Genomic DNA, 14,324 nt, shown 5'->3' on the forward strand with positions numbered 1-14,324 from the left:
CAGGACAGGAAAAGCTGGCCGATGGGAGTGGGCGAAGCTCATTGGCACAGGGAGCAGCTGGTTCAGGAACACCGCCGAAATGAAGAATATCGGTGCAATTCGTGGTATGATGCTGATATGTAGGAGGATTGAGTCACGGAACGTCAGTGACGTGAACAAGCACAAAATCACCGTCATAGCAAAAGTCTTTGCCTGGAACAGCTATCATCAACTTTGAGTATTTTCTGCAATCCGTCATGCATACTGATCCCTCCGAAATCACTCCACACTGGCCTTTGGTGACAATTGAGTATCGAGACAAAATGTGGGGTTTTAGCACACACTTATCCGAGCACTCCATACAAGAATACACTGTATACGTGCATACTCGTTACAACGAAAATTCGGGTCCACATGCCCCATATTAATATGAGTCATACGATTTGCAGTACTCTGTACCCCGTACTCCTAACCAAAATTGCTCTCCCTCCTTTCTCCTTTTCACAAAACAAGCTTCACTTTTTTATCACCTGCATCTCGCACTCAACACAGCCACGATAAGACACGTTCAAGGAGCGAGCACCTCGCGCTCTCGGCCAAGCTACCGGCTTCAACCTATCGATCGAGAGTCATCTTATTCGTTGGGAAGACCTGGGGCCTTGAGAAGGGACCTGCGCAGACTGCACGTCAGAGGAGCGAGCACCTCGCGCTCTCGGCCAAGCTACCGGCTTCAACCCATCGATCGAGAGTCATCTTATTCGTTGAGAAGACCTGGGGCCTTGAGAAGGGACCTGTTTAGACTTCTGGCCTCACGCCTGGGGGACGAGCGGGTCGCCTGCCAGCGAATCTGGCTCCTTTGTCGTGCGTCTTGTTAAAGCAGGTCGCCTGCTAGCGAATCTGGCTCCTTTTTCGTGCGCTTGTCACCTGGCTGGCGAATGCTCGTGCTGTGCATGCTATCGTGAGTTGCCCTCCCTTGCAGTACTGATGTGACCATAAATAGGAAACGAGAGCTATCTGTTCGACAATGTCAAAATGCCTCAAATTCACTGCGACCGCCGTTGTTGAGTGGGACCAATCCGACGAAAGGCACTTTTTCACCGACCCCGATGCCCGCTCCAAGTTGACGTTCGAGGGTCGCTTCTACGACGATCCAGGCTTATGCAGCTTTTTCCAGCTTTCCGTTCCAGTCTACCTCCAAGGCATCTCGTGCAGCACGAAAATACTGCTGCCAATCTATCCCGACGCTATCACAGCCCTTGAATCGGAAAGATTGCCCTCTTCGCCAGCCTTTGTGGACAAGAAATTGCCCGGCAGCTGTGTTTATTTGCGCTTCCGGCTTGCTCGCCCCATCTGCATGATTGTTCCAGTCAAGGCAAAGACGCCGCTCACACCTGGGCGACATGTCTCGGCCAACGTGCTCGACAATCTTCGCTCCTTAGCACAAGCTACAGAAATGACAGTGTACGTTTCGGATCGCAAGCTTTCGAGAGATAAGGTGCAGACGATACAGGGCAAGCTCGAGACGCACAGGACAATTCCACAAACGCGTTCAGCGCCGCCCACACACGACTTGGCCTGTTTGTTTGGCGGCACAGGCGGTAAAATAATCGACTGCTCTGCTGAGAGCCCTCCGTCGTACGATCAAATTGGTCTGCCACCACCGTCACTGTCTCTCTCCGATCTTGCCACAAAGCCTGGGCCGAGCAGCACGAAGCGACATCGACGAGATTCCTCAACATCGGAGGAAGCCCATAGCCGTTCCGACATTCACTGGGCCGTCTTGTACAAAAAATTCGAAGAGCTTGAAGATCGGGTGCAAGAGCTGGAGCGCGAAAAGAAAGAGGGAGCCGAGGAGGTAGACGCGTTGCGTCTTGAGCTGGACAAAGCTGCTGCTGCCAACGAAGAATTAGAAGCCGAGTTGTTCTCGACCACCGAGAGGCTTGATAGTCTGGTAGAGAAGGTAGAATACTTGCAAGAGAATGGAATAGACAGCGACGTGGAAGAGCGCATAGTCGACACGGTCACAGATCGAGTTTTTGAACGTATTTCGGAAAGTCTTACTGTTACGTTTACAAGAATGTAAAGAATTTGGCCAATCTTCGATGGGTTCAACTAAACGCGCATGCACGCCGTACCAGAAATAGAAGGCACAGACCGTCTGTGCCTTACGCCCTAGTGATGTAAGATAGGTTGCTGTCGGGCAAACTGCCTTTGTTTACCGTCGACAACCCTACCAGAAGCGAACGTACTGTGATAAAAATAAAGGGGATCTAACCCATAATCTGGCAGCAACCTCAAGTAAGCAGACAGCCGTTTCCAAAGACAGATGTGCTGAACGAGAACCAGCACTTCGATGGCTACAATCAACTACCAGCAGGCAAAGGAACTGGTCCTGCAAATTGCAAATGACCATGGCTATCTCCCCGAAGAAAAGCTTCGACTGCTGCCAGCCGACCTTCGCCGCGACATCGAAGAAGCATTCCTGAAAAAAGACTTGATGATAGGATCGTCGGTCATCACGTACGTATCCACACCTAAAGCGGGCCTGAACTTTATTAACACGTCGGAAGACTGGCGAAGAACCTGTACACAAGCAAGGCTCGATTCATTTTCGAGCTCCTACAAAATGCCGACGACAACAGCTATACGCACGCCGCCGCATCCCATGTCGATCCCTACGTCTCGTTTCGCGTGCATTCTGACCGGGTCGTCATCGAGTGCAATGAGGACGGCTTCAACAGTGCGAATCTCAAGGCTATCTGCTCTATCGGACAGAGCTCCAAGATGGGTGCCCAGGGATACATTGGAGAGAAGGGCATCGGCTTCAAGTCTGTCTTCATGGCGGCCTCAAAGGTGCACATTCAGTCAGGAGCCTTTTCTTTTTCCTTCACACACCGGCCAGGAGATTCTGGCATGGGCATGATCTCCCCGGTATGGGAAGAGCCGGGCGAAGAGCTGCAGCCGCACCTGACGCGGATTACATTGTTTCTGCATGGCGGCGGCGACGGCGAGAAACATGCACAAATACAAGACGCCATCGCAACACAGTTCCAAGAGCTGCAGGAGACTTTCCTCCTATTTATGCGGAACCTGCGAAGCATTCGAGTTGCTTTTTTTGATGACGGCGGAGCCAAGACGGAGTCATGCACATACTTGATCAAACGGCCGCAGACAGACATGGCCATTCTCAAGAGGACCTGGGCTACTCATGGGTCGAAAGAAACGTCCGAAGAGATTTCCAAACACTTTTATGTGGTAACACACCAAGCCACAGACCTCACAATGAACGAGAACAGGACGTACTCGGAAGCCGAAAAGGCCTCGGGGGCCTACACCACTTCTCAGGTTGTCCTGGCCTTTCCACTCTCAGCAGAGTCTACTCCCATCCTCGAGGAGCAAGATCTGTTTGTCTTCCTCCCCGTTCGCAAATATGGCTTCAACTTTATCATCCAGGCCGATTTTGTCACCGACGCCAACCGTCAGGATATTGTCACCGACTCCGTCCGCAATGCCCGCCTCATGAACAGTGTGGCTGAGGGCTTTTGCAAGGCCATGCTACGGGTGAGCAAGCAAGACTCCTTGCGCTACAAGTGGATGCACTACTTGCCAAGAAAGCAGACACAGCGGACTGGTCTCTGGGAGCATCTGGTAAAATGCATCGACACCTGTCTCGCGGCCACACCAGTGCTGTATGATCGGAAAGGCTCGGGACGGCTCATAAAGCATCTCATTCGCGTAAAGGACCACGCCCTTGACGAGAACGGCGAGCTCCTATTTGATGACGGCCACCCCAGTAAAGTCGTGTCACGGGACTACGCAGAAGACGACCTGGACATTCTCACGGAGTACGGCCTCTCCTATGCATCATTTTCTACGATTCTTGGATGGATAAAAGCAGATCTGGCGAAGCCTCTTGGCCAATCACGCATGAAGTCTTCTACGACGTCCACCTCCTGGCATACACGTGCGGCCATACTCCTCCGGCGGCCGTTTGAGGAAAATATGAAAAAACTCTCGCAAGAAGTGAAGAAACTGCCGTTATTGCCTCTGGAAGGGGGTGACTGGGTGCGTCCATCCAATGCGGTTTTCTTTGCCGATGTGAACCGGATGGCCATTCCTCCGGATATTGGCCTCTCTTTGATTTCAAGCCAGATCACGAACCCTACCCGGCTTCTGCTTTTCAAAGACCTAGGAACTCAGGAGGCCTCTGTATCGCTTGTTCGAGAGAAAATTATAAGCAGCTACGGGTCGTCCAATGCACAGCCCTTATCGTTGGCGGCCTCTCAGAAGCACTTGAAGTTTCTCTACTTGACCGACCATTTGAAGACAGACCGAAACACTAGCCTTCTAGGCTTGAGGATATACGACAACAGAGGCATTGTGCGTCGTCTGTTCGACAAAAACAATCCCATTTACCTCGTCAACACTGACCCGTATGGGCCTTGGGAGGTGCTCAGACCGACTGAGAAAGGCCCAAATATGGGAGACGGAGCTCCAGGGCTCGAAGTTTTCTTCGCAAACGAGGCATACCTCAAAGAGGAAGCAGTGCAATCTGAATCAGACGTGACATGGGCAACCTGGTTTCGCGACCGACTCGAAGTGAACATCCACATCATTCTCGGCGGGAAAATAGCGGAATACGTACAGCAGCACAGACCTGATAAGTTTGTCGGTGCTCTTCGCGTGTTTCATGATAAAAATGGGAAGCTGTCACGAGGGTACATTGATTGGGCTGTTGGAAGCGAAGTTCTGTGTGCAGGCAACCGCCTCATTCCACTTTTCCAAGTTTACTTTCCTACCAAACCCTTGAAAAACACAGTTGCCAGGTTTTGTGAGACAGGTGTCTTTTTCCCTTGGCTCTGGCTGGATGACACCAACGCGGGGGAATATGAAGCTATCCCAGCCAGTTGGAAGCCAATGTTGACAACACTCGGCATGGGGACTCTTCGCTCGGAACTCTCATTTTCTCTAGACATCCTGGTTTACGCGGTGCGGGGCATAACTCGCGGATCGGTATCCTTTCTTTCTGAAGCAAAGAAAAGTATCTTTCGACTCTACGAACATATCCTGGGTAAAGTCAGGGAGAGTAAGGACACCAGAGCGGCAGAAAAGACGGTCTGGTAAGGCGCGGCGAAGAAACAGAAAAACGTCCGCACGGCGAACATATGCTGACGCGCTTCATCAGTGACTGGTTCAATGATTACAGATTGATTATCATTCCCTCTGAGCCCCCCAAATGGGCTTTACCAAACGAATGCGTATGGAATGCACCTGTGGAACTAGAGTCGACACATGCATTAAAGCTGTTATACAAGCCATTCATGTCCGACGACACTAGCCTGTATATCGAGGCTTTCTTCGCGAAAATCCTCAAGATTGGCAATTGCACTGCAAGCACGTACATTGACGAGCTCCAGACCCTCAAGGCCTCTGACCGCAAAGACGGTGGTGTTGTAGCCGAACTCTACAGAGCGCTCAGTACCCTCCGTCCGGAAATGATGAACGAGACGAAGATAAAAATCAGGTCAGTGCTATGTGTCACCAACGGAGGACAATCTCTTTTTGACTGAAATATCCAGGGCTTCGTTTGAAGCGAACGCGCTCATCTACGTCCCGTCGAATGACGGCCCGGCCTGGCGCAAGCCCGCAGAGTGCGTATGGTCCAGTGCAATCAAGCTGCGGAACCGGGTTTCGCTCGGCGAGGAGTACAAAGACCTCAAGGGCCTCTTTGTGGACCTCATCGGCGTCAAGACAGTGGACCTGGCCATGGCCATCGCTGAGTTGGAGTCGGTAGGCCAGAAGCAGTCGTCAATGGCAGAAGTGCGGGACTCAATCTGGGCTGTAAACTCGCTCCTGGTCGACAGCGTCGAGGCGCAAAGGCCTGAAAAAATCTTGACCTTGGCCATATTCCCATGCAAGTTCCCCGACGGCCACATCGGCTACGTGCCAGCATCGACCGAGTTCTTCATAGGCGATCGTGCGAACTGGAACAAGTCGTTCGGCGACAGGGTGAGGCTTCTGGACTTTGATTTGCGCGAAGTCGGCCAGCTGTTGCCTTTCTTCTCTTGGATCGGCTTGCAAGATCGCTATTTGTCCCGCTGTTGCCGTGAAACCACATCGATCCACGGCGCTACGAGCCGAGCATTGAAGCACCAGATCCAAAACAGGGCGCATGCTTTGCTAAGGTTTGTCTGTTCTATTTATGCGCTGGAGATGGGTGGCGGCTTTGCACTGACGACTGTACGCAGGATTGCGCACCACTTTGATAGCAGCCGTACTGCAACAAGAGGTGACCGGCTATCGTTCTACGAGTACCTGCGGAAAACGAAAGTGCTCGAAAGCGATGGGATCTCGACCGATATCCAGCTTTTGCAAGACGGTGTGATTCATACGGCTGAGGCCACACGGCCGACTCTGCATGTGGACGACGACGATAGCGACGTGCCTGGAATGCACATCTTCCTGCCGCGGGACCCGGACAATCAAAAGTATACGTTCCAGAAGGACCTGCCGCATAAACTATCAGCGATCATAACAGCAGACTCTAGCTCCCAGATCGAGGCGGACGTGGTGACGGCAATCCGGGAAGTCTTGACAGCGCCGCTCCCAATGCTAGAGATTGCTCTAAACGATCTTGGGATCGGAGACGTTGACATTGAGAACGTTGACGGAACGCAGGAGGAGGTCCAGACACACCCGGAAGACCAGCCACGCCTGATAGTTACGCTTCCGCATCAGTTTGCTCCTCCATCATCAGAGCATGTTCCTTCACCACCGGCGCAGCGAGAAGACGTGCCAGACGTGAAAGTTTCGCTTCCGCACCGGACTTTCCCCTCTAGACCAACGCATGTTTCTCCACTACCGGCGTGGCGAACATACGTGCCAGACGTGGATTCGGCCTCTTCCACGACGGTGGTATCGACTGCGGTGTATGATGGCGCGTCCAGTGGAAGCAATACAATGTCTCATACAAGGCCACGACTGTTACAAGTGCCCACAGCGCCTCCCCAAAACAACGACAGTGACGCTGGCTTTGTACAGCTCCTATGCAGGGTTATCTCTGCAGGGTCATTGGATTCAATCCCTCCGGAGGGGATGTGCAGCGACAGCTGCTGCAAAGCGGGTTTCAGATACGACAACCCAACGCCGCACATGGGTACCGCTGACATCACAAAGCGAAACCTGTTGATTGGCGCGGCGGGTGAGGTCTATGTAAGTTCGTTCTGGTTGATTCGCAGGTAGGCAAAAGCTGACAGGCTAGGTTTTTGAGATGCTGTCGCACTTGCCGGGGCCTTATAAACTCCAGGACTTTGGCAGGAACAAGTGTTGGCAAAGCTCGATCCGGCACTACGTTGCCGTTCACCCTGAATACAGCCGACTCACGCAATGGGTGGGACAAGAAACATCCGACATCCGGTACAGTGACGCCCAGGGAAAACTGACGGCGTATCTCATCGAGTTGGGCTATTTGGACGCAAGCACCTGGCAGGGCGCCACACCAGAGTACTTTATCGAGGTCAAGACGACCACGTCGTCGTGTAAGACGCCATTCTTCGTAAGCTCCAAGCAATACGACAGGGTAGGTTTCACTTCCTGGTGGCTTGAAGTGCAGGCGAGGCACTGACAATAAGAATAGATGAATGACGTATTGTACGGAGATACATCGAAGGTCTACATGATCTTCCGCGTGTTTCATCTAGGCCAGCAGAACATGGGCTGCAAGATTTACGTCGATCCGGCGGCGGCGGATGACTGTGGCAAGTTGAGATTTACCCCGTCAACGTGGTCCGTTGTACCTGGCCAGCTCTATTCCGGGTCTGAGGGCGAGTATGGCTACGTGTACCACGACGGAGACGAGGACAAGGATGAAGACGAGGATGAAGACGAGGATGAGGATGAAGATTCAAGCGCATGGAAAGGTTTCTTGGACGTGCGCCGATTTGGAGTGAATGCAAAGAGAAGTCACGGGATCTGTTAAATTACAGGTGCCTAAGACGAAGTAAGCGACAATGTATCCCGAACTATGTACGTGCATACGCCCTTACAATATTCTTCCATTACACTGCTCAAGCCTCCACATGTCGCCTATTTCGGCCAACTAAACAGGACAATTTTCCAGGGCAACCCTAGTACAACACATCCTTCCGTGTAGGCTTAACGCGGTCGGCATAGTTCAGGACCAGCCAGATGTCCTGGTAGCCGCCGTGGTGGTGGAAGCTGGCGACGACTTTGTGGACGGCAGCAGCGGCAATAGTCCAGGAGGCGGCGGTGCCCTCAGAGATCTCGCCGTAGCGCAGCGGGCGGCGCAAGTGCGGCTCCAGGCGATCGTCGATCCGGCTGTTGGATGGCCCTAGAAAGCACAGTCGTAGGATGGTAGATTGCAGTTGGCAGATTGCAGTTGGCAGATGACGTAAGCAGGAATGGGAATGTCCGCAATCTCGTTGGCTGCATCTGTATGTTTGCTGTATCATCTCGGCCAACGTCGCTGACCAATTGCACGAGTGACCAATCAGGTTTTGATCTACTCACTTAATTGGCGAGCTTTTCTTTCCGCTTTTAGAAAACTGGCAACTTTGGTCGAGCCTTGCAGTCGGTGGGTTTGAAATCATTCGAACTGAGCGATTGAGACTCGAGATACATAAATACATGCATTCATGCTACTCTTCTAGGCCTCTCAGCTCTGAAATTCATCTTACTATTCCACGCCATTATCTATACGCTTCAGACTTCAATAACATGTCTTCGTGGGTGATTACCGGAGTCTCGCGTGGCCTTGGCGTACGCTTCTACCCCTGTTCCATCCAGTAAGCTCATGACTAATACATGATCATCTAGTTCGAGTTCGTCCGCCAGCTCTCTGAAAACCCAGACAACACCGTCTTCGGCCTCGTCCGTAATAAAGTAGCTGTCGAGTCCAAGGTTTCCGCTGAGATCGGCCGGAAACATATTCACATCATTCAGGCCGACACGACGGACCCAGTGGCATTGGAGGTAAGCTGACGAGTAGTCAATAGTATATTGGAACAGCAGTTGGAGCTAACGCAAACATCTCATAGAAAGCAGCTCGGTATGTTTCGGAGAAAACCAATGGCGCCCTTGATTACATTGTGGCCAATGCTGCGCTTCAATCCAAGACTGCGTTGGTTGGCTTTGATACGTTGTAAGTTCCTGGTACAGTAACGAAGTTCCCTGGGATGTTTGAGTAGAGATTGATCTCTCCACAGGAGCCGCGATCCCAAAGCCCTCGAACAAGATCTGAGTGACCACTTCCGAGTCAATACGATCGGTGCCGTCCATCTCTTCAATACTTTCATGCCCCTGATTCTGAAAGGTCGGGCGAAGAAAGTTATTGCCATCTCTACTGGCATGTCAGACCCCGAGATGACACTCAAAGGCGACATCTACCAAGCCACCGCTTATGCAATGAGCAAGGCGGCCCTCAATATGGCGATAGCCAAGTTCAGCGCCTTGTATTGTGAGAAAGGTGTCCTCTGCATGGCTATATGCCCCGGTGCTGTAGACACCGGTAGTCTCAACATTGGTATGTAATCCCCTTGCAAATCGATATGGATGATTTTGCTAAGTTTTGACAGAAACGGAGGAGGAGAAGCTGCAGGCCATGGTTATGTTTGAGAGGATGAAAATATATTCACCCACCTTCCAAGGACCTCTGACGCCGGAAGACAGTGCCACATCGGTCTTGGCTCTCGTTAAAAAGGCTACCGTTACTGGTGGCTATGCAGGCGTGTTTATCTCTCATACGGAATCAAAGCCGTATCTTTAAGGTCGTGTACTTGGAAGTGCGCAGGTCTCGCGGATGCTTCTGTACCATTTAGAGCTTTAATGCCACGGGAAATTTTGTGCCTTGGTTTGGAATACACTTGGTGAAGCTGTAAGTGGTTATTTCGAGGTAGCCTGACCGTGCCTTTTGAGATATGTAGGTATGTTCGTAAATAAGAAAACTACTCTTTAAATCAAACAAATAAACAGAACAAACCAATGGTACAACCAAGGTTGGTGAACGACAAGAAGGCCATCATCGGCATGCCCATTTGCACTATGTACCTCCGTTAGCTTTTATTAAGTTAATAACGGCCTCGTGTCCATTCTTAACAGCCCATGACAACGGTGTCCGGCCACTTGAATCCTTCCAATCGATCTCAGCCTGCCCTGTTGCTAGTAACAGCCTAACAACGGCCTCGTGTCCATTCTGAGCTGCCCAAATCAACGGTGTCCGTCCTTTCTTATCTCTGAAATTAATCTTAGCTTGCCCTGTTGCTAACAACAGCTCAACTGTGGCTTCGTGTCCATTCAGAGAAGCCCATAGTAACGGCGTCCGGCCCTCAATATCCTCTGGGTCAATCTCTGCCTGCCTTGTTGCCAGCAATAGCCGAACAACGGCCTCGTATCCATTCTCGGCAGCCCAAAACAGCGGTGTCCGGCCACAAACATCCCTCGAATTGATCTGAGCATACCCTGTTGCTATAAGCAGCCTCACAACGGTCTCGTGCCCATTTTCAGCAGCCCAGGACAATGGCGTCTGGCCATACTTTGTATCCTTCGAGTTATTGATGGAGTCAGTTCCTGCGGTAGTTGAGATGTCCTCATCCAGATATACTTTTACAGCGCCATCAATACCGAGATACGATGCCAGGCATAGTGGATCATCGGGTATATTACCATTTCTTCTATAGATTTCAGTCCATCCCGTGACTGATTCAGCCTGCAAACAAAGATCTCGTGTCGCCTTTCCCATTCTCACCCGGAATTTCTCCCCTGACTGGCGGTAGTGGGTCGGCCAGTACTTTGCAGCGTATTCGAACATTGAAATATTCTGCTCGTCTGCAGATTTTATTTGCAAACAGGCAATGCAGGTTGTTGCCAGGATTTCGTTTGATTTACTTAGATGCATCGAGTTTTGCCATGAGTTGGTCATGAATAACCACATCTGGTGGAACAATGGCTGTGCGATGCCAAGAACAAAGGTAAGAAAAAGGGACAAGTATCCAGCAATAAATCTGGCAAGCCCATTGTCGTAGCTCTGAGGGAATCCGGAAAATTCGATCTCCTTCTTTTTCTCTGTTGGAAAGTTACAGAGCAAAAACTCTCTTGCCGTTTGGTGGAGGAGGTAGACCCTGTCGTCGACAATGGCGACGAAAAGACCACAAAGATTGCGGAGTGTGTCTTGGACTCTCTCTTTTGGGATGATGCAATCTTTCACATCCTCCCAGGTCTGCTGGCCATCGAACTCCAAAGCCACAGACACCTCCGAAAGTGTAAGCGGCCTCTCTGCACCCAGAATGAGATGCAGAAGCCTTTTTGATTTTTCTCGGTCTTGGCTTTTTCTGAGGATCTTTTCGTAAGCAGCATAGATGCCCCGTGGGAGCTGCTTAGCCAAATTGACAATGTCCTTCTTTGTGATGTCACTTCCGTTCATCAGACCGTCAAATACAAGGGAGATCCAGAGGTATGTTCTGTTTGGGACAGACGTCACTTGTTCTCTCATCAGTCTGTGTTCATCTGGCGTCAGACCAAAGGCATTTGCGGTTGTGTCCACTCGATTGTCCACAACAAGTTTGATTTCCTCGGCAATTTCGTTTGCTGTATCCTCCCTGTCGCCCTGTAGATGGATAAAAGATAGACGCCTTGAGGAAAACGCACGGCGTATGTATGCGTATGGTCTGCTCGTGAGCAAGAATTTGAGACCTGGGACCTGAGCACCAGTGACAGCTTCGACAAGACGCTTCATGTCGGACTCTTGGCACTCGTCTAGGGCATCAAGAACGCAAACAGTTTCTTGGTGACTTGCTGCGTCAATGAACAACTTCCATAGATCGACGAACGACTCGACCAGCGTCTCACCACGCGCTCCATACGTGTCAAGAACGCCGGGTGTAAGGAGGTGGTGATTGTTGTCAAATATCTGGTGCAGGAGCGTACAAAGAGCGCTGTTGGCCGTTTTTTGCTGTTCGAAGTCGTCCTTGAAGAAGAAGTAGCACACTGTTCTTTTATCGTCAGGGAGAATCTTGTCAATCAGATACCTGGACAGAACTGATTTGCCGCAACCGGGGTCTGCCGTGACGTAAAGAATGCTCGCTGTCCCTGAAATCGTCTCCAAGTCCCAGTTCTTAAACAAATCGTGGTTGGTGAACCAGTCGCAGGTGCCCAAGATGCGTTCTCGGTTTCGTTGTTTACTTTCCTCGTATATACACGTGTTTCTGTAGAGGAGCTGAAGGAGATCATTCGCTTTGTTGCTTCGGGCCTCGGCTTCTTGTGCCCGCTTCTGCTGCTTCAGTTCGTTGGCAATCTCGGCAATCTCGCTCACTTTGCTGTATATTTTGACAACATTGTTCATCTGCTCTCTCTCAGCGCAGGCTTTGACGCGGGTTTCGGCGGCTGTCATTCCCGACAGCATTTTGCTCCACCCATCCCATTCGAACGTGTTACGAATGGCGCTCGCAAGCGGGCTAGTCTGGAGGAAGCAGAGCACTTGCGCCTGAAACTCAATGATGTTGCAGCAGGCATCTGTGAGTGCGGCATCGGTCTCTTCATTTCGCACCACAGAGTTGTTCCTGCACAGCGCTTCGTACTCCGCAATGCGGTAGATGGAGCCAGAGACATAGTCCAGGCTTTCAAAGAGAACTTGTCGCTGTTCGATGGCTTTGAGGCAGAACTGCACAACGTCGTTCAGAATCTGACGGTGTGGTAAGTTGGATTGCACACAGAACACGTACCGACAAAATTACCACCACACCGGTGCAAGCCACACCAGCTGGCAGACAGGCGTTTGTTGCTGGAGCGATAATGTCTTTGGAAGCCACAACGACCTTGGCGGCTGTTTCAAAATATTGTTTGGCTTTTCTTTTGCACTTCCTCCATTTGGTATTGTCTTCTGTTCGTGCACGATGCAAATCTTCAACTTCCGAGGTGAGGAACTCATAAAACTGGTTGCGTCTCGACTGAGTGCCAATGGGTTCGAGTTTGGCCCCAAAATGTGCTTCCAGGATCCGGTCGTACTTTTCCAAGTTGTACCGCTTTTTGTCGTCCTTTCGCAACTTCTGTTCTGCTTTCGCCCACATGTCGTGTTCCGTATCCGGATCTTGTCTGTCCGTGTCCGCATTCGGCTGGTCCTCTTCTCCGTTGTCTGATATGTTCTCGGAGACATGAGACGCGGAACCTGGCGTGGGTTCCACATCTATTGTGTTTTTCAACGTCCCTTTAAGGGAGATGAGACGCTTGGATATCCTGCCACGAACCTTCTGTCTGTAGCTTTTTGGCGCGTCAGGTTGAATCAGAGAATCATGGGTACCCATTTTGAGACCTGATCGCAAAAAGCGGCGCAACGCAAGACAAGACTGCGTTCTTCAGCAACAGCACCGACGGAGCGCTTAATTAGGGAGTGAGAAAGTATGCAGGCAGTAAGAGTTGTACGGACAAACGCAAATAACAGGACCTGCAGCCTATAGGCCGTCCAAGGTACGGAGTAGATTTTATCGATGAAGTTCCTGCTGTTGCGTGCTGTGCCTTCAACCCCTCATAAGGTGCCTGAGACCCGCTTTTGTCCGCCTTTTCGGTTAGGCTCTTAGCGCCCCGCTACCCTCCCGCGCTGCTAATAATAGAGCTCGTTTTGCCTCATCATTTCGCCACATTGGCCTGCATGTACGAGTTAGGGTTACAAGAGCTTTCTGCGATTATCAAATATGAGAATGATCGACGCAAAGGAACCACACTGTACTCGCCAATAATCAATCGAATCAGTTTCACGAAGGTATGCATAGCTGCATCTCTACCAACACTCCTAGACCATGATGTCAGCCTTTTACAGTCCCTAGTACGACATATGGGGGATATAATCCCGCCCAGAGCGTTGTTTAGTTCCACTTCGAAAATATGAAGGATATATCAACCGTGAACAGAGTTGATAATCAACAACGGACGAAGCTCACATGGAAGATATGCTGATGGTGGCCTAGCTAGCCTTTCTGCCATGAGTGCTCTAGAAGTACAAGGGTAAGATGCATTGGTTTGCGGATATCAATGTCGATTTCATGCCGGCCTTGCGCAAGAAGCCCGTCGGGTTGTCTTTTTGCTATCAGAGGGGACGTTGAACCCGGTATTTTGCGCAGGGAATCCTACGCCTGATCACATAGAGCACCACCAAATTCCGAATATCTCTACCAGACAACTACGCCAGTACGCACCATATACCTCCCAACTTTTAGAGGTAATAAAAAAATGCCTCGAAGAACGACTAAAACCCGTCAAAAGCAGATTTAAATAACCCTTGGAAGCTAGGATCCGTAGAGAATCCTTCCGCAATAAACTTTAAGCTTCAGGAACCATGA

General features: G+C 50.8%; 3 protein-coding genes across 3 annotated transcripts; 2 read left to right on the top strand and 1 right to left on the bottom strand.

Moving 5' to 3' along the window:
* Positions 1-1,003: 1,003 nt before the first annotated feature.
* On the top strand, positions 1,004-8,333 carry CMQ_85 (uncharacterized protein; the record flags this gene model as incomplete). The annotated part of the gene is made up of 9 exons (XM_014314024.1): positions 1,004-2,046; positions 2,326-2,499; positions 2,550-4,725; positions 5,283-5,503; positions 5,559-6,164; positions 7,110-7,191; positions 7,286-7,558; positions 7,616-7,806; positions 8,132-8,333. The coding sequence occupies 9 exons, from the start codon at positions 1,004-1,006 to the stop codon at positions 8,331-8,333; spliced, it is 4,968 nt and encodes a 1,655-aa protein (XP_014169499.1).
* A 382-nt stretch (positions 8,334-8,715) lies between these two features.
* On the top strand, positions 8,716-9,763 carry CMQ_143 (short chain dehydrogenase reductase; the record flags this gene model as incomplete). The annotated part of the gene is made up of 5 exons (XM_014313765.1): positions 8,716-8,739; positions 8,815-8,970; positions 9,036-9,139; positions 9,204-9,520; positions 9,573-9,763. 5 exons carry the CDS (start codon positions 8,716-8,718, stop codon positions 9,761-9,763), a joined length of 792 nt encoding a protein of 263 aa, XP_014169240.1.
* A 273-nt stretch (positions 9,764-10,036) lies between these two features.
* Positions 10,037-13,292, bottom strand: CMQ_157 (ankyrin repeat-containing protein; the record flags this gene model as incomplete). The annotated part of the gene is made up of 2 exons (XM_014313779.1): positions 10,037-12,652; positions 12,714-13,292. 2 exons carry the CDS (start codon positions 13,290-13,292, stop codon positions 10,037-10,039), a joined length of 3,195 nt encoding a protein of 1,064 aa, XP_014169254.1.
* Between the last annotated feature and the right edge of the window lie 1,032 nt (positions 13,293-14,324).

This window comes from Grosmannia clavigera (assembly GCF_000143105.1).
Source record: "Grosmannia clavigera kw1407 unplaced genomic scaffold GCSC_179, whole genome shotgun sequence".
In the NCBI taxonomy this organism is placed as follows: Eukaryota; Fungi; Ascomycota; class Sordariomycetes; order Ophiostomatales; family Ophiostomataceae; genus Leptographium; species Leptographium clavigerum.